The sequence below is a fragment of the Quercus lobata genome, chromosome 8 (assembly GCF_001633185.2).
Source record: "Quercus lobata isolate SW786 chromosome 8, ValleyOak3.0 Primary Assembly, whole genome shotgun sequence".
Classification (NCBI taxonomy): Eukaryota; Viridiplantae; Streptophyta; class Magnoliopsida; order Fagales; family Fagaceae; genus Quercus; species Quercus lobata.
The window spans coordinates 16,986,175-17,005,340 of record NC_044911.1 but is presented as its reverse complement, the minus strand read 5'-3'; the positions used below and the strand labels follow the sequence as shown (position 1 = coordinate 17,005,340).

Genomic DNA, 19,166 nt, shown 5'->3' with positions numbered 1-19,166 from the left:
ATTTGTCTCAAGACAGTGACTTGGTCCACGCCTCATTTCTGCCACCTCTTTTGGTAAAATCAAATTATGTAATTTCCAAGAAAAATTCAGGTATTATCTCTCCTTTATTTCCAACACATGTGCTACACATTCAAAATATATACTGTTAGAGAAAGTTTATGGAGTATGGACTATGGACACAACTCCTACCACAACCCTGACATGTGCAGTTGCGAATGGCAAAAAAAAAGTTATGAGTCTATGTAAAAGTAATAGTTCATCAATCACAATCGCATATAATATTATGTTGTGGTAATACTTGTGGTCCTAGAAGAACCAAAAAGTTATCAAAAAATAATTATTAAAGCAATTACCTTTGTTTTACAAAATAATATCAAAACAATTCATTTAAATTTTCTTTTTTAATTAGAGTTTGCACCCGTTGTGGAGAAAAATCACAGCTTTGTCGCTGTAGTGTCAGGGAAGTCAATTTGTTGAGGAGAAAAAAATGAAAAATACAATTTTGGTTGTGGAAATTTGATTTTATAATCAGTTACGTAAATGGGCATTGTAGTGAGATACAGTCTTATACAGAGATCTGGGGTATTATTTGACCAGCGATCAGGAAGCGGTCAAAGTCAGGTCAGACCGAGCTGGTTGAGCAGTAGGAGGAGAATCGGTCTAATCTCAGGTAAACCCACAGTCGAAGTAATAAGGAAAATACCAGTTGGACTGGGAGCACCAACCGGTAAAGCCATTGGCTAATGCCCGTTTTCTTTCTTTAATTCCATCCTGAAAGTAAGTCAAAATCTTTGGCACTTGACCTTGACCATGCTCTCGCGAGAGCTCAGCATTTTCTTGGTAGTTTCTGAGACAAAAACACAAGATATGGGTTATCCTAGAAAAAACAGGCTCATATTATTTTCCTCGGCTGGAAAATACAATGTATGTGTGGCTCTCTATCATCATTAGTCAATGTCAGTGCCTCAGTCTTGTAGGTTACTCTCACACCAGCACAATTCAAAGCTGGCACAACGTCTTTTCCAAGTCCTATATCTAGAGCCATGATGTATGGGCAGAGAAACTAGGTTCCCTTGTTTAAATTTATCCAAAAAGTGGGGCAAACAAAAAAAAAAAAAAAAAAAAAAAAAGAAAGAAAAAAGAAGAAGAAGAATAAGAAGACATGGCTCCACATAAGCAGTGGACACAAAAATGAATATCACTTGAAATATAAAGTCCTTGTTTAGGCAGTGACGAGGTGCTTATAGTTTTGCAGTTCTCTACAGAAAAGCAGCAGTTTGCTACTGCTTTTGGCTGAATAAATATATATATATATATATATATATTATTTTTTCAGCGAAACTAAAAGTAAAAGAGCCTAAATTAATGGAAACACTTGCTCTTCCCTCACTCTTTTATTGTCTCATTGCTTTCTCAACCTCCTTGCAATTCTGCATTGCAGCTGACACCATTACTTCTGGGCAATCAATTAGCGGTAACCAGACTCTAGTTTCCTCAGGCCAAGTTTTTGAGCTGGGCTTCTTCTCTTCAGGCAACAACAAGAGCAGATACTTGGGCATATGGTACAAGAAGACCCCAGGGATACTTGTGTGGATAGCGAACCAGAACAGTCCACTCACAGATGCATCTGGAGTTTTCACTATCAGCAACAATGGAACGCTTATTCTTCTCAACCAAAGAAACCACACTATCTGGTATTCCAACTTGTCCAGGGTCGCACAGACACCAGTTGCTCAGCTTTTAGATTCTGGTAACCTTGTTCTTGAAGACACTGTTACATCTAGCTCTAAAAGCTATCTGTGGAAGAGCTTTGATTACCCACTTAACACATTGTTACCGGGCATGACAATAGGAAAGGACATGAACAATGGTGTAGACCGATTTTTGACATCTTGCAGAGACTCAGATATTGCATCTCCTGGAGATTTTACATACAAATTTGATTATAAGGGGTTGCCTCAAATAATTCTTAGAAGGAGGTCAATAAAAAAATTCCGCACTGGACTATGGAATGGAGTTCGATTCGGCGGTCTTCCTGTGCCTGTTAATCAATATTTTATTCCCATATTAGGACTTCAAAAGGACGTGGTGGGAGGTTTATTTGAACCTAAAGACAAGTTGAATATTATGAGGATAACATTGAGTCAGTCAGGCATCCTGCAAGGCATTTTATTGAAGGAAGGAAGCAGTGAATGGACCATTATGAATGCAATTCCAAATGACTTGTGTGACAATTATGGGCAGTGTGGTGCCAATAGTGTTTGCAGAAGTTACAAATCATCAATCTGCCAGTGTTTGGAAGGTTTCATCCCCAAATCGCCAGAAGAATGGAAACAGCTCATTTGGTCGAGTGGATGTGTGAGGAGAACTCCGCTGGACTGCCAGAGGAAAGATGGTTTCATAAAGCTTGCGTGGGTGAAATTGCCTGACTTGTTGGAGTTTTGGTTAAACAAGAGTATGAGCACCAAGGAATGCGAGGCGGAGTGCTTGAAGAACTGTCCCTGTACAGCATATGCAAATTCAGATATTAGAGGAGGAGGCAACGGTTGTTTGATCTGGTTTGGGGATTTGATTGATATTATGGGGTACAGCGAAGAAAATGATATTAGTGGGTATTCAGAAGAAAATCCTGGGCAAGACATCTATATTCGACTGCCTGCTTCAGAACTTAGTAAGTGCACTTATCTGCTCTATAACACACAGCTTCTCACATGATAGCTTATTTAGGCTTTGTAAAAGCCTTGGCCAACATGGTGCAGAAAGTCTTATAATCTGTAGTAGAATACAGTTCAGTTTAAGTTCCCAGGTTATAGTTTTGTTCATGCTTTCATTAGCATTCTCAACTGACTTATAATAAATCCTGACAAGTGTAATCAATGATCTAATACATTTACCAAAAAGAAATAAGAACATTTCAAGCAAAATGAACAAATTCTTAACTGCTGTCCGTTCTAGGATCAATCCACAAATCAAATACGAAGAAAAGGCTGGTGGTCATCCTAATGGTATCAATCATTTCTGGATTGCTTACTTTGGGGTTGATTTTTAGTTGTATTTGGAAAGCAACAAATATAAGATGTAAGTATACTCATCCATTTTTCCTATATATATACACTCATCCATCAAAGCAAGATCAATTAAAGAGGGCATAATAAAGGGTGCTTAGACTAAAATTAAAAAGCAGTTCCTGAAAAGGTAATATATGGATTCAATAGGTGAAAGAAAGAAAGAAGACGTAGAGGTACCTTTATTTGATTTTACAACAATTGCTACCGCAACAAACAAATTCTCTCAAGCAAATGTGATTGGAGCTGGTGGATTTGGTCCTGTTTATAAGGTAAAAAGGATTCTGAATTTGTTATACAGGTCACAAATTGTATGGTGATATTATGCAAATTCAAAAGGAAAAAACATGCATCTTTATGTGATGATTTGCAGGGAAATCTATGTAATGGACAAGATATTGCTGTGAAGAGGCTGTCAAAGGATTCAAGACAAGGTCTTAAAGAGTTCAAGAATGAAGTTGTTCTCATTGCCAAACTTCAACATAGGAATCTTATCAGCCTTTTAGGCTACTGCATTCAAGGAGATGAAAGGATGTTAATCTATGAGTACATGCCCAACAAAAGCTTGAATTATTTCATTTTTGGTACAATTCTCCTGACCCTTTATGTATTATAATTACTTTCCCTCTTTTATATGTTGTGTACCTGTGTTTATTGCCTATTATGTATCCGATAGAGTCTTCCAATTGATTTTCACAAACAAAATAAATAAAACAAAAAAAAACTAAAAATAGTCATAGATGAAGTCATGGTAACAAGGGAAAGAATTATATGCAGAACAAAATGAAAGTGCAATGCTGGCATGGCCAAAGCGTTATGACATTGTTGTTGGGATTGTGCGAGGACTTCTCTATCTCCACCAGGACTCTAGACTTCAAGTCATCCACAGGGATCTGAAAGCAAGCAATATTTTATTAGATATCAACTTGAACCCAAAAATATCAGATTTTGGCTTAGCAAGAACTTTTGGAGGGGATGAAAGTGAAGTGAAGACAGATAGAGTTGTTGGAACATAGTAAGTAATATAAAAATGGAACTAGATTCTTTTTTGTCATACTATAGCAAATATTTCATCAATGTGCTCTGACTCAAATGACACTTCCTTTCCTCATAAACATGGTGTGAAGGGTAAGGTCATGTGTTAAAGATGTATTGACATGCAACTTATCAACAACAACAACAATAAAGTTAATAAAACTTATATTTGATGGTTTCATGCAGCGGCTACATATCTCCTGAATATGTAGTTGATGGAACATTTTCAGTGAAATCCGATGTGTTTAGCTTGGGTGTGCTTATGTTAGAGATAGTGAGTGGCAAGAAAAACAGAAAGTTTTTTCATCCAGATCACCGCCATAACCTTTTGGGACATGTAAGTGGAAAATTCTCTCTCTCTCTCTCTCTTGGTGAATTATGTGAGTATCTGGATTGAAATTGTTCCAGGCATGGTTGCTGTGGAAGGAGGGCAAGGCCTTGGAACTATTGTTTACCTGTTTAGAGGATTCAGATTCCATATCTCAAGTACTAAGATGTATTCAAGTTGGCTTACTATGTGTTCAAAAGTTCCCTGAAGACAGGCCGACAATGTCTTGTGTGCTTTCTATGTTAACGAATGCAGAAGTGATTCTACCTGAGCCAAAGCAGCCTGGTTTCTTCATAGAAAGAAGTTCCAGCAATGCAGGTACAACATCAAGAAATGAAGAATCCAGCATAGAAAATGTGGTGACTATAACTATGCCGGAAGCCAGATAGGAATTCATAAATAGCTTACCGAGGAGTTATATGTGAAAGTTATACTTTTATCAATTTGGGTTTAAGGGGTGTGTTTGGGATTAGAGTCTTTGGCATCTTTTTTGCTGTTAGAAGTAAATGTACCATTTGGGGGGTCATAGTTGCTACTTGCTTGAGTGCTTTAAAGCTAAACTAATAAGCTTTTTCTGTATTTTCTTTAATGGGAATGGATTGACCATCATAGCCAGTTCTTATCTAGCATCTAAGTAATTAAGACATCTACTTATGCGCTTCTCTGGCATTTTGTTGTGAAACTGACATATAATCCATGGATCCTATTGAAAGTTTACAGAGGTTTGAATCACAGAAGCAGAAAGTACAGGACCAGAAGAAGCAGAAAACAAAGATAAAAACGAAGAGAGACTTAAATGCAGAAGAATAATTCAGCATATGATCTGAAAACTATTGGTATTTAAAACGTATATTAAGAAAACGCGTGGGAGAAAAAAGCCAAAAGTAATTGTTAGAAAAAAAGCCATAACTTACTTGTCAAAAGAAAAAAGCCATAACTCATTCTGCAACTAATTTAACTGACTACTGCAACTAATAGCAGCCCACATCTTAACTCTGCAACTGCTACAATATTGACTGAGTGGTGAGTATCAACTGGCTGGAGTGGGGCGAGTGTCATAAGCCCTCGGTAAAAATATCAGACAGTTTGATCAGAACTAGAATGAAATTAACTTTCTAATTATTTAAAACAAATTTTTCATGGACAAAATGAAAGTCAACATCAATATGTTTAGTGCGAGACTTCGAGCACTATAGACATGATTTGGGGCAATGGCTAGTGCCGAAACATTTTCACACCAAATTCAAGCAATATGATGGAAAGGAAAACACCCAAGTCCTATAAAATTGTACTAAGCCAACATAACTTAGTAGCAGTGGTAGCAATGATTGATATTGAACTTCAGTGGAAGATTGAAATACTGTGGATTGTTTCTTGGCAGACCAAGTAATGGGATTATTGCCAAGAAAAACAATTTTACCAAATGTAGAGTGTATATCAAAGGCATTAACAGCTCAATCAACATTTATGTAAGCTGACAGAGACAAAGGACTACGCTAGAAGAGAATACCATGATCAAAGTGTGCTCCTATAATAGCGTCAGATAAGTTTGACTACAGCATATTGAAGGTCGGTGAGGTTGCAGATAAATAAATAATAGAAAACAACAACAAATTCACATGAAGCTTTTCAATGTAGCCAAATCAAACATCTTAGTTCTATATTCCAACAAAACCAGCATGACCCAGTTCTCCAAACCGGCCAAAGAATCAGAACCACCTCCAAAATGCCACGCTGCGGGCACAAACTCGGCCCTCAATTACTCTTAACACCCACCAAAGCCAACAATATAGAAATTGAACCCTTGTGCTTGTCAAACGCTGAATCCACCACAGCCAAAGACTGACCACCACAAATGCTGTCGACCAAAGAGGCAAAAGAGAGATTCCAAGATCGCTTGAAGGGGAGGGAGAGAGAGGGAATGAGAAGAGGCCAAATGAGGAGAAAGGTAAAAGAGAAAGGCCAAATGTCGACCACCCCAATTGATGTTCTGTTCCGATTGCAATACGACGAGTTCTGTTCTAAGAGCATCTCCAACAGAGTTTGTATCTCTATTTTTGGACTACCAAATGTTACCATTCACTCTCCGCAGCTTATCTAAACACATGGATTCTCTAAATTTATTTTTGAGGTTGCTACAGCAGTTCTCTTAATTTAGAGTAGCAACTCTATTCTCTTATTTTATCTTAAAAAATTAAACAGTGCTATTAATTTACAATTCCTTCTCTTTCATCCAAAAGCTTTTCCTTCTTCTCTATTGTCCGCTTGGTTTCTCTTCAGAAAGCTCTCTCTCTTCAAAAACTCCTCTCTCACAAAATCAACCCTCGTCGTTGCTCTCTCTCACAAAGAACTCACACCGTGTCTTTCACAAAAGAACTCGCACCGTGTCTTTCAATCGAAGTTCGCTCAACCACCTGTGACGAAAAATGAGTTCAGAAAACATTGGCTCAACCTTGAATATCGGTACCCAAAATTTTGATTTAATAGGGTTTTTGTCATGTTTGAATTTATTAGTTTATCGTACGAGTTGATGATTTGGTGGTTTTGAATGATTTTCTATTGTTCTTCGCCACTATCTGGGTTTAGGTTTTGGGTTTTTGGTTCTTTTCTCTCTGTATCTCTTTCACTCTGTTCTTGATCTTTTCTCTATTTTTTCTATTTAATTAATCTTATTAGAGTCAATAAATTAATCTCAACCTTGAATATCGGTACCCAAACCAAGAAAAACAAAAAAACCCAAACAAACAAAACAACAAAAAAAGAAAATAGAATCGTTTTCCTCGTTTGATACCCACCAACCCAAATTTCATGCCTTTATACATTGCTTTCCTTTTCCTCTTCAATAATCAGGTTAATAATTCAATACCCAATTTTTTATTTTTAGAAAAGAATTCATCTTTAACTATTATTTTTTATTGTTTATTAGTAATATTTATGTCTCTGTTTTTTTTTTTTTTTTTTTTTTTTTTTTTTTTTTTTTTTTTTTTTTTGGGTGTGGAAATATTGAGAATCCGAATTCTGGGTTTTTTTGTAGCTGAAATTGTGATGGGTTTCAAGCTCTAATCAAAATTTTTTGATCCAGTGATTTTTTTTTTTTTTTCTGAGTTGGGGTCAACCCTGTTGATTGTGTCTGTGTTCTCTGCTGCATTGTCTTTAAAGAATTCTTCGTAATGGCAATGATGTTTGATCAATGAATTCATATTGGGTTTTGCATGTTTGTCATTTTTGCTTGGTGGGTTTTTGATATCTATGTGGTTGGAATGGTTTTTGGAAAATGTTTTCTGGGAATTCTTGTTTTTGTTCTTTTTAAAGAGCATTTTCATAATTTCCATATGATTCTGTGAATTTTTGTTTCTGAATGTGATTTGTAGCTGTGTGTGTATGTGTAAATAATTCTATGAATGAAAATGTAAGTGACTAATCTAAGAGTTCATGTTGTGTTGAGTTGTGTAGTTTTAGAATGTGGTAATTTCTGTTGCTTGGTTCCATGAGATTTTGTGAAAATTGTTTCTGAATGTACAATCTTAATTGTGAGATCTCTTGTGCTGTTAATATTTTGGGTTGAGAATGAAAAATTTATGGACAGCTTTTAGGTTGAGATTTTTAGAATGTGGCGATCATTGTAGTTTTGTTCCTTATGGTTTCTGTGTAATTGAGATAAATTATTGTTAATTGCTTGAAACTGTGATAGAACTGGGAGTTTGATGCCAATAAACTATGAACTAAATGAAAGGGATTCCTTACACATTATAGAATTATTGTTTCTGTGTAACTAAATGTAAATTATTGTTTTTGTTTTTGTTACTTGGAATGGATTCGAGTATTCCAAGAGACACATCTTTCACTAATCTTTTAGAAGATAGTTGTGATGAATATATGTTAGGATCTTCACATATAAGTGGTGAAGATAGTGTTTCACAAGCTCAAGCATTTAGCCAAATGTCTCCACCCCAAGTTGAATCCATAGCTAAGAAATTACAACGTGGCAACAACTTCTCCATACAAGAAGACATGCTTCTTGTGTCCGCATTTCTCAATGTCAACCAAGATGTAGTGCAAAGCACTAACCAAAAACGCACAACATATTGGTCAAGAATTTAGGAGTATTACCACCAGTGGAAGACCTTCACTTCTGAGCGTACGGTGAGTTCTCTAACGAACCGATGGTCAACAATTTAACTTTGCACCAATAAGTTTTGTGGGTGTTTGGCACAAATTGAATCAAAGAATGAAAGTGGTAAGACTAATGAAGACAAGGTACATCCTATAAAGAAATTTGTGTTAATTTGCTAATTTGTTCCAACTATTTCAAGATAGTAACTATAAACTATTTGTTAATTTTTCAGCTTAATGCAGCAAAAGAGCTTTATCAAGTATTGTAGCATACCAAATTTCAATATGAACATTGCTGGAATTTATTAATGTACTCACCAAAATGGTTGGCTATTGGTAACAATCAGCAACCAAAAAAAAAAAAAAAAAAAAAAAAAGAGGGAGATTTGAGGCATCTTCACCTTCTAATCTAGAGTCAATAAGTTTAGAGGATGATGATATTCCACAGGTTCCAATTGTAAACTTGGAGAGACCACCAGGGGTGAAGGCCGAAAAAGAAAGATTGAAGAAACAAAAGTCTAGAGAAAGCACGACTTCACATATAGAAGAGATGTTGAATGTCATGATGGAAGAAAGAAGAAAAATAAGTGAGATGAAAATGGCTTGTATTGAGAAAAGACGTCTTGTAGACCAGGAGCATGAGATGGCATGAATTCAACTTAAGGATAAAAAACTTGAAATAGCAAGAATGAAGGAGGAAAATGAAATGGAGAAATTGAGAATGGAAAAGTTGAAGGAAGAAAAAGAGCTTATGATGATGGATGTAAATATGTTGTCTTCAGTGCAACAAGAATATATTCGTCAATGCCAAATGGAAATCCTTGAAAAACGAAGGTCTTGTTCTTAGACTATTATCATCATCAATGCTCTTATTTTGTATATGATTAAAAGAGCTCTTTAAACTTGTTTTGTATATTGGGTCACTCTTTTTTTTTTTTTTTTTTTTGCTGCAGTATGATCCTGTTGCACTATTCATTTTGTTTTGCTACAATGTGATCCTATTGCACTATATATGTATATCCAAGGTGATGGTAGTCCTTAGTCTTTTGATGAAATTGCAGTTTATCAAAAAAAAAAGGGTGGTGTTCAACCTTATTGATATTAAAGCTTTTGTATTGCTTTTTGTGTGTGTGTGTGTGTGTGTGCTGAATACAGGGTGTTGTGTGTGTGTGTGTGTGTGTGCTGCCCATATATACAGGGGCTATATGTGTGTGTACTGCTGTGTGTGTGTGTGTGTGTGTGTGTGTGTGTGTGTTCGTGCTGCCCATATACAGAGGCTGTGTGTGTGTGCGTGTGTGCTGCTGCTCTGTGTGTGTGTGTGTCCCTTTAACAGGGGCTGTGTGTGTGTGCTGCCCATATACAGGGGTTGTGTGCGTGTGTGTGTGTTGCCCTTATACGGGGGCTTCAGATTGTGTGTGTGGCTTTGAAAATATTATTGTTGGGAGATTTAAAAATATAGCTATTGGGAATTTGAAAAATATTGTTGTTGGGAATGAATAGAGAAAGAATAAAAAAATATTAAAAAAAGAATAAAAAAAGTTTAAAGAAATAATGAAGAAATAATATTTAAATGAGATAGAGAATGAGATAAAAAATCTGTTGGAAAGTGGATTTGAAAAAGTGGGTAGTTAAAAGGCAAAAGTTACTATTCATTTTCCAAACAGTACAAAAATTTGGAGAATCTGTTGGAGATGCTCTAAATACACTAATACTTGTACATTTACACTGGTTTCATTTTAGCTACAGTATTTTAGTAATTTTGGATTCTATATTTACACTAATCAAATTAAGGCACAGTCAAATTACCAAACTAAATTAAATAAGTAGACATGGTGATTTGATTATGATTGGAAAAGCCCCCTAGACAAAACTCCACAAGGTGAATTTCAGGTTAGTACTCTGAATAATCTATGAATAAGAAAAGAGGTAACAAGTACAAAAAAAATCTTATCCTATAAGCCTATGGCAAGGTATCTACCTATCATAGAGCTTACTAATCTATGTAAGAAGCTCAAAATCAAGGAAGTCTACACCTAATTTTGAACTCCAACTAATCTCCTATCAATAACTAACTTCACAGCAACCCTTTTAATTGTTGTAGTTTTTTTGTAGCGGTTTCACACAAAACACCAATAAGATTTTTAATTGTTAGTGTCAAAGACTTTGCTTGGTACAGGACCAAAAAGAGCACAAGAGTTGCAACTTTTGTTTTCAGAATTCATAGGTTCAATAGATGGAGGGTAGAGTTTCAATATGAAAGTCTTAGGTTTTCTATCTCTACCACCTTATTTAAATAGGAGCATAATGGGCTTTTGAATAGGCTCTCCTATTAGGTTGCACAAACTCACAAATAAACAGTTGCTTAAATAAAATGATATCAAAAATCTCATATCTCAATAAATTGAGAGGTATCAAAGACAGGTATCGAGCTTCATTAATTCTTGATAGATTGACAAGTATCAAGGAGGTATTGAAACTTGCAAATTCAGCTTTTCTTGAGCAGTTTCTTGAGTAGTCTTGTATTTTCAATAATACCACTTGTTAGTCAATAGATGTACTTCTTCAACATAGTAGAAACTAAGACTCCAATATATATAAAGTGCGTTTTGATCTCAGATATACCAATGCATAAAAGTATGACCTTTACAAACATAAGATTTCTTTAAATCTTATTTCCAATTCTTTATGTGAACAATCTCCTCTTCCATCCAGTGTTGCTCCAATTGTCTATGGCATTTTGTCATTAGTTCATGGTTTTCGTAACGTAGAGTTTTCCTATGTTAAACGACGAGGTAATAGATATGTTTATTTTTTAGCTAAACTTGCCTTAGACATCAATGATTTCTCAATTTGAATTAAAAAAAAAAAAAAAAAAAGTCGTTGTTTTGTTGAATAAGCTCTCTCTAAAATAATCTCTTTATCTTGTGTTTAATGGAGTTTTTAGTATTTCCTTGAAAAAAAAAAGGTGTGGTATTTATTTTGGTGGGACCAAGGGTAATAAGGGCTGTGAAAGGGTGGGAGAATCAGTGTGAAATGGGAAAAATGGCTAAATGTCCTTTGTTTTTAAAGTATTTAGAAAAAAAGAAAAAAAAAATCTATCTTTACAAAGTATTTAGCAAAATGCCCTTATTTTGGAACTAGTTTTATGTAAAACTTAATATCATCAAAATAGAGTTCTATGTGTATTTTTAAGTAGAATTTGAAATTAACAATGTCAAATTCCACATAATTTTCCAAAATAGAAAAAAAAAATTTAAGTGAAAGAATATGTATAGAACTCGACATTACTTCTACCTAGAATTTGATTTTATTAAGATTGAGCTCAAAAAACAGGGATACTTGTTAAATACTTTAAAATTATAGGTATTTTGCTAATTACCCTGAAAATAAAGGATATTTAGTTATCGTGTGAAATGAGGTGTGGTTAGAGAAGAAAAGAATAATATAAATTATTGTCATTGCTAAAGTAGACAAATCAATCAGGAGGGTTATGGTAGAAAAAGTAGTAGAAAAGGACAAAATTGGTCGGGAACAGTGTAGCATAATACAATTTTGGGCGGGCAAGGTTTCTGTCCAGTGGCCAGTGCCACTAGACACGTTGGATATGTGACACGTGTCTAGTCTTGGACACGTGTCGCGTATCCAACGTGTCCAGTGACTGGTCACTGGACAGAAGCTGAGTCCATTTTGGGCACAAGTCCGCAAGTCATTGATAGACTTTTCTGTAATCCCATTGTTCAATCCAATCAATGTTGCAGTTCACCAAGTCGCATAATTCAAAAGCTTATAATTATTGATTAAATAGGAGAAAGTAAAGGTAGACTTCAAAATCTTATCTTCTGTTTCTTTTTTTTCTTTTTTTGAGAAATCTTATCTTCTATTTCCTGACCTCTCCTATTAACCAAATATATTCAAATGTAGATTTAGTAAGCTTATCCCATCTGAAAATTGTATCTTATCTTATTTTACCATCTTAAAAAATTACTTTATCAACTATACCGTACTATTTTACAATACTCATAGCATTCCAATTTTTATTTTACAATACAACACATTAAAATAATATAAATTATACAATAAAATATATTTCATTCTCTCTCTAATTTTTGTCTCCTTTCCTCTCTCTCAACCAATGGTCAAGTACTATAGAGAAAACTCAATACCCCTAGCATAGAAACTCATCCCAAAGCCCAAACAAACCCAACACAGAAATTCATCTCAAACCCCAAACAATACATCCATCTCCCAAACCCAAATCAACCCAACCATCAACAACACAACCAAACAATTCATCCCTCCTAGTCCATTTTCATGCTATGCTTTTATTTTTAGAATACATGCTCACATGTTTATAGTAGCTCGAGTGTACAAATGAACGCAGACACATGACAAAACCTATTCCTGTTCTCACACTCAGTGAACACTGATTCCATACAAACAGAGCATGCTTGCACAAACACATTTTCAAAAACACATACAAACAACAACAGCAAAACCCATAACCCCATCACCCCAAATCAAACTGCACCCATAACTTAGACGCACCAACAACCACAATAAAATCCAAATCCCCTTTTCAAACCCCCAAACCCAAACCCAAATCATTTTTTTTTTTTCCAAATCCTAAAACCCCAAAAAGAAAATCAAATCCCTAAACCCATAAACAGGCAAGCAATAAAACGGGGAACTTTCATAAATCAAAGAGCAACAGAAAAATAAAAAATAAAATAAGAGAAAAGAAAAGAGGAAATAGAAAATAGAAAATAGAGAGGGAACCCAAGAAAGCCACTGGTGGTGGCTCACGGTGGTCGTAATTTTTGGTTTAGAGAGAGAGAGAGCGCTACGGCTTAGAGCTTCGGCCACGGGATTATGCCATTGTGGGAGGTCGAGAGAGTGAAGGTGCAAGAGAGATAGAAAGGGCACCGATCCACGCCGCTGCAACCATCTGCCCACACCGCTGCAACCACCAATGCATGGGCATCGATCCACACAGAGAGGTGATAACACCTTAAAATGTATACTTGTTATATATTTATGTGGGCATTATCTCCTTATTACTATGCTTAATTTGTATAATTAAGCCATGATTTGCATTAATCCCTATTATTTATCTTTACATAATTTCTTGAATAAGATGTTATTCATTGTATGTAATTTTCTACTTTCAAGAAATCATGTGGGAAAGATGAGTTTACAGGAGTTTGTGAGAGAATGAAGGCCAAACTAGAATTAAAATGGAGCTAAAGGACCATAGTTAAATGTCTAAGGAGGTGCAGCTAGAGTGCTTGGGTCATCTCCCATGTTTGGAAGATTCAAATAAGGAAAGAAATCAAAGAGGTAAAATCTGAAAATGAAAAATCAGATTTGAGCACTAATCAGTATTTTGGGCGTATCTCTCTCCTCAAAAATCCAATTGACAGCCAAATGGGTTGGAACTGTGACTTAAATATCTACAACTTTCCAGTTTTGAGTTTTTCAAAATTCTCAATTTTTAAAGACCAAAATCAACTCACAAGTTACTGCTATTAACCTGGACGAAAATTAAAATAAGTTTTATTTTCTTTGGACACTTTTTGATGTTAGGGTTTTGAAGGGAGGCTGTGTAGAACGAATTTGGCAGAGAAAAACCTTGTATTTTCCTTTCTCTAATGGCAGCCTAAACTCTTTGCTAGGGCTAGGGGTTATGTTTCTTCTATACGGTATGAATATTCAATATGATTCTTTCTAGGATTTTATCAACAACATATTTGATTATTCAATTAGATTTCTTTTGATGTATTAGTTCTTCCATGCTTTCAATAAGTTCAATCATGTTTTTCTTATTGTTTAGATGAATTTCTAATAGTTTCAAATAGAAATCAAGTTTTAAAGTGAATGAGTTTTTCTGAAAATTTTTCTAACTGCATTATTAATCTAGGTTATCATATGTTCTTGAATTATCTCAGTTCAACCAAATCATAATTATTTAATTGTATAAGAACAATCAATTATGAAATATACAATTTCTTAGATCACAAAGAATTTCATATCAATATCGGGAAACACCCCGATGCCCTAGTATTTACATTATTGACTTAAATCAATTATCAATGTTATTCTTGTTTAAAATTACCAGGAAAAAATTATTCTTCATCTTCACCAAAAGTTTTTTGTTTAATTATATTTTTTTTGAATTTACCCCGCTCCTTGTGGTTTGACCTCGGTACTCAGAGAATTATATTGTTATGATCTCCTACACTTGGGAGTGATAAGCAAGAGGGACGAGAGAGGAGGAGGGATTGAAAAAAAAAAAAAAAAAAGGAGATGAGAGTGACCGGTGAGAGAGAGAGGAGTTGAAAGAAAAAAATATAAGATCAGCTAAAGTAAACAGTGAAAAAAGGAATAAAATATTGTTATTTTGTTTTACAATTGAGCTACAGTGTGATTCTACATTTAGAATTGCACTGTAGCACAATTGCAAATTTTTTTGCAATAGTCAAATTTTACAAGTCCAAATGGTGTGGGGATTTTGGGCTTTTATGCTAAATTGAACCAACATATGGCATATGTCATTCCCAATGTGAATGCTCTAATAACACAAATTCTTACAAAAATTAATCTCGCAAATCAACACACGAGGACCAAACCATACAGATCTAAATTATCCACACAAAAAAAAAAAAAAAAAAACATGTGAGTTGCTATTAGATACTTGAATTTGAATTTGGATTTAAAATGATGGATTAAAATGCCTTAATTTCAAATTTATAAATATTGAAGTATGTTTTATGAATTTTTAAAAATTCTATAGATTTAGAAGTTAATTCAAATTACTACTTCAAGTCTCCAGGAGGGAACTTCACACATTGTGGATTTATCAAATTCAAATTCTTAACCTTTTTTTAATTATTCAAACAAGATATTTAAATTTTAATCACCCAAATCTAAATTTGTATACCTAAATTCTATCATTCAAACACACCAATAAAGTTATGAAGTTGTTTCATTAAAAAGAAGAAGAAGTTATGTAAAGTTGTGATTTTCAATTATGTTATGTTGGCTTTAATTCAGTGTCAAATTTGATTGTATTTCTTCAATCATTTCCCTGTATGTTTGTGGGATTTAATATAAGGGGTCAGTGTGTGAGATTAATGAAGAACTGAATAACTCGCAACTTGCTCACAACTAACTCGCGAGTGGACAATTCACGAAATGTCACATGAGAAGCACATGCTGGAAGTTGAAAAGTCAAGTGCTAAAAGGCATCTAGTGACTATCTCGTGACTTGGCCAACTTGTGAGATGCACTCCCAGCCTTTTTTGTGTGCTTTTCTCATTTCTTTACCCATACTATAAAAGCTCAAATTACCCACGAAATTATAAAGAGAATTTTAGAGAGAAAACCCTAGAAATCCATTTGAGAATTAGAGATTGCACACCTACAATCCTCTATTATTTTATCTTAGTTTTCCTTTACTCCCACCTCTCTAATTTCATATCCTTTGAGAGTTTCTTAGCTCAAACACATTTCACACCCAATCTGAGTGTTGTGAGTTGTTTTGGTGCCTATAGGAAGCATTGGTTGAAGCCATTCTTTGGTGGATGCAATTAGAGCTAATTGCATGATCCAGATAACTAGTGAAGATATGACTCGATGAAGTCCGTTGGGAGTTGGGACTTGGATGGTTCAAGTACTTTGGGTAGATTAGGCTTGAAGGGTCTTTTTGATATCCTTATACTCTAACTTTATTCACAAGTGAATCATTTCAGCTTAGAGGGCTGCAGAGAGGTTTTTACACCGAGCACTTTGGTTTTCTTCTTCAATAACACATCCACATGTAATCTATGTTAGTTTGCACCTCTCTTCCCTTACTCCTTGTACTTTAGATTTAATTGTTAATCATGTATCTCCATGCACTAGGTAGTAATCCCGATTAATTGTGTTAGGTTTTAAATATTTAGGATTAATGTTTAGTTTCCAAATTTATGCACGTTGGCAAACCGAGATCAAAACATGTCTAAATTAGGTGTTAGACATTGCTCATGATGGTTCAAGTCAAGATTCAAGAACATGCAAGCTGCAGAAAGAAGAATTTAGTTTCTGTGAAGCTCAACCGATCGAAAATAAAACTCGATTGATAGAAAATCATATTTAGAAAATTTGAAATTAGGTCTAAAGCCCATGAAAACGTTTAGGGTTTAAGTGAAATACTACTAGGTATAAAAGGAAAACCCAAACTACGTTTTACAAATTCTTAGAAATCATATGAGTTAGATTTGTGAGGTTTTTGTACCTTTTAACTCAACAAGCATCTACCGGAATAAGAGATCTACAATCAATAACTAGTGGAAACGAGTTTTTGCATAAAAATCTACTACTTATGGTGATGTGAAACCTTTGAGTGGGATCTCAAAGTCATAAATGGAGAGTTTGTGTTAAGCAAATCTAAGATAGAAGAGTCTGTGGAGTTGAATCTATACGTGGTCGTGTTAGTAAGTTCTATAAGAGGTAGCTCTAGATTTAGGGTTTAAATTTATTGTAATCTTCCATTCTTTCATAGTGGATTTGTTTACCTTGAGGATAATTAAATTAAATCCTCCTCAAGTTTTTACCTTGAAACAATTTATTTCATTGGTTTTCCTGAATCATTATATTACTGTCGTCTTTACTTTTCCGCATCAAGTAATATGTTTGCATGTGTTTAACCTAGAACTCATAATTAACCTGAGTAAGCACTTTGCTAATTCATTAGATTAAACTAATTTGTTGTTAAGGGGTCTAAACAAACAAACAAATTGCATTTTGTTTACTCTTGTTTCGCACTTAATTGAGTAGATTAAAAGCAATTAAACCATATTTTAAAATTGGGATCTAAACAAGCTTTAGGGTCTGTTTGGTAAGTTAGTTTGAGTAATGTTGTTTGAGTGTTTTTGATATACGTGTGGGTAAAAAAATGTGTTGAAAAGTGTGTAAGATTGTTTAAAATGTGAAAATGTTGATTAGAGATAACTAACCAAATAGGCCCTTAGTAACTTTACTATTGAACTTTCAAGTTATAAAATCGCTTTTCTCCCATTTTTCGTTGCTCTCTCTATCTCTCTCGCTTAGAAAGGAGAAGAGAAGAAAGAATTCATCTCACCCCCTCTCTCTCTCTCTCTCTCAACTTTATTCTCTCATTATGACCATAATGAAACTTGAAGCATAAAAACCACATGATTCAGAAACTAAACAGAGAAGAAGAATCAAAAGCTATGAAGCACGGGTGCGTTTCCAGATTCGGGTGCGGGTGCGGGTGCGGGACTCGGCAATTTTTGAAAAAGTAGGGTGCAGGTGCGGCGATTAAAAAATTATTAAAAATATTTTTATATAGTGAATTTAATATTTTTATATAAAAAAATTCAAATAAATGGTAGAATTTATTATTAAAAAACAATTATTTATGATTTGTTTTTAATAAAATCAATATTTTTGGTAATTGTAAACAAAAAACCACATTTTAAGAAGGTTCCTTTACTCATTTTCCAATTCCCAAGCCCACCCACGTTAAATAATTGACTTTTCCACCTACTTAATTTATATTATTTTGTTACATACCTTTATTCTTCTTCCATCCATTCTTCTGTGTCTTCTCATCTTCTTCTTCCTTCTCATTTCCCCCCCCCCCCTCTCACAAGGCCACATGAAGTAGAAGAATGGTAGTCGCTGCCTATTTCGACCTGTTTTGGTGGCCGTTTTGGTCGGAATCGGCCGTATCGGCATGTTTCAGTGGCCGTTTCGGCCATATTGGTTCCCGTTTCCGCCGGAATCGGCCTGTTATGGCCCGAATCGGTACGAATTTGGCTGAGTCGGCACGAATATATAAAAAAGAAAAGAAAAGGGGAGAGTCACTGTGTCAGGCTACGTCGGACTCCGATACGGCGACCTTGGAGCCGCATTGGTGCTTTCTAGATCAAAAGTCTTCGGCAAAGACATGATTTGGCAATAAAGTCAAATAATGGAGAGACCCACACATGCCATTTTTGGTAAGGCATGGGTCCGAGTACATAATTTATCGATCCTACAGCCCCACAATAAATTTCAATCAAAGATATCAATTAATGTATTAAAGAATTTGCCAAAGAACAATACCCATTCACTTCTAACCTTTCTAGACCAAAATTTCATAAGCAACTTCACAAATAAAAAAAAAATCAAAGGTAAGTAAAGAGGGAGAAGAAATCTTACGACAAAGAAATCAAAAACAAAGAAAAGAAAAACAAAAATCTCTCAAACGAACCTCCCAAGGAAATTTTTGGTCCTCAGAGACATCAAAATCTTCCAAAAATAACCTCCCCTCTATCTCGATACATACAAATATGAGTAGTAGAACTTCAGCTATTATTGCTTCCCTGCTACTGTTTTTCTGGCTGGGTTTTCAGTCCACCAATACTATAATAGTATTCTACCACCACCAATATATATATATATATATATATTTTTTTTTTTTTTGGATAAACACCGCCAATACTACTATACCAGTATACTACTACCACCAATGATATCTGAATTCAACGTTGCTGAACCAACTAATGTTAGTCAAACCAAAAATTAAAACCTGATTAGTAAGTTTACGAACTATGTCATGTCATATTATGTTCACTGGGGAT

The 19,166-nt window shown here is 34.7% G+C and overlaps 1 protein-coding gene across 2 annotated transcripts; it reads left to right on the top strand.

Annotated features, from left to right (window-relative positions):
* The first annotated feature begins 1,755 nt into the window (after positions 1-1,755).
* On the top strand, positions 1,756-5,125 carry LOC115957667 (G-type lectin S-receptor-like serine/threonine-protein kinase At4g27290). Of its 2 annotated transcripts, XM_031075971.1 has the most exons (7): positions 1,756-2,671; positions 2,956-3,078; positions 3,216-3,337; positions 3,439-3,649; positions 3,843-4,080; positions 4,287-4,437; positions 4,509-5,124. In XM_031075971.1, the coding sequence occupies exons 1-7, from the start codon at positions 1,843-1,845 to the stop codon at positions 4,815-4,817; spliced, it is 1,983 nt and encodes a 660-aa protein (XP_030931831.1). In that variant the 5' UTR covers positions 1,756-1,842; the 3' UTR covers positions 4,818-5,124. The 2 variants fall into 2 exon arrangements, with proteins under 2 accessions (XP_030931831.1, XP_030931832.1); XM_031075972.1 differs by lacking the exon at positions 2,956-3,078 and having other exon boundaries at positions 4,509-5,125.
* The last annotated feature ends 14,041 nt before the right edge of the window (positions 5,126-19,166 follow it).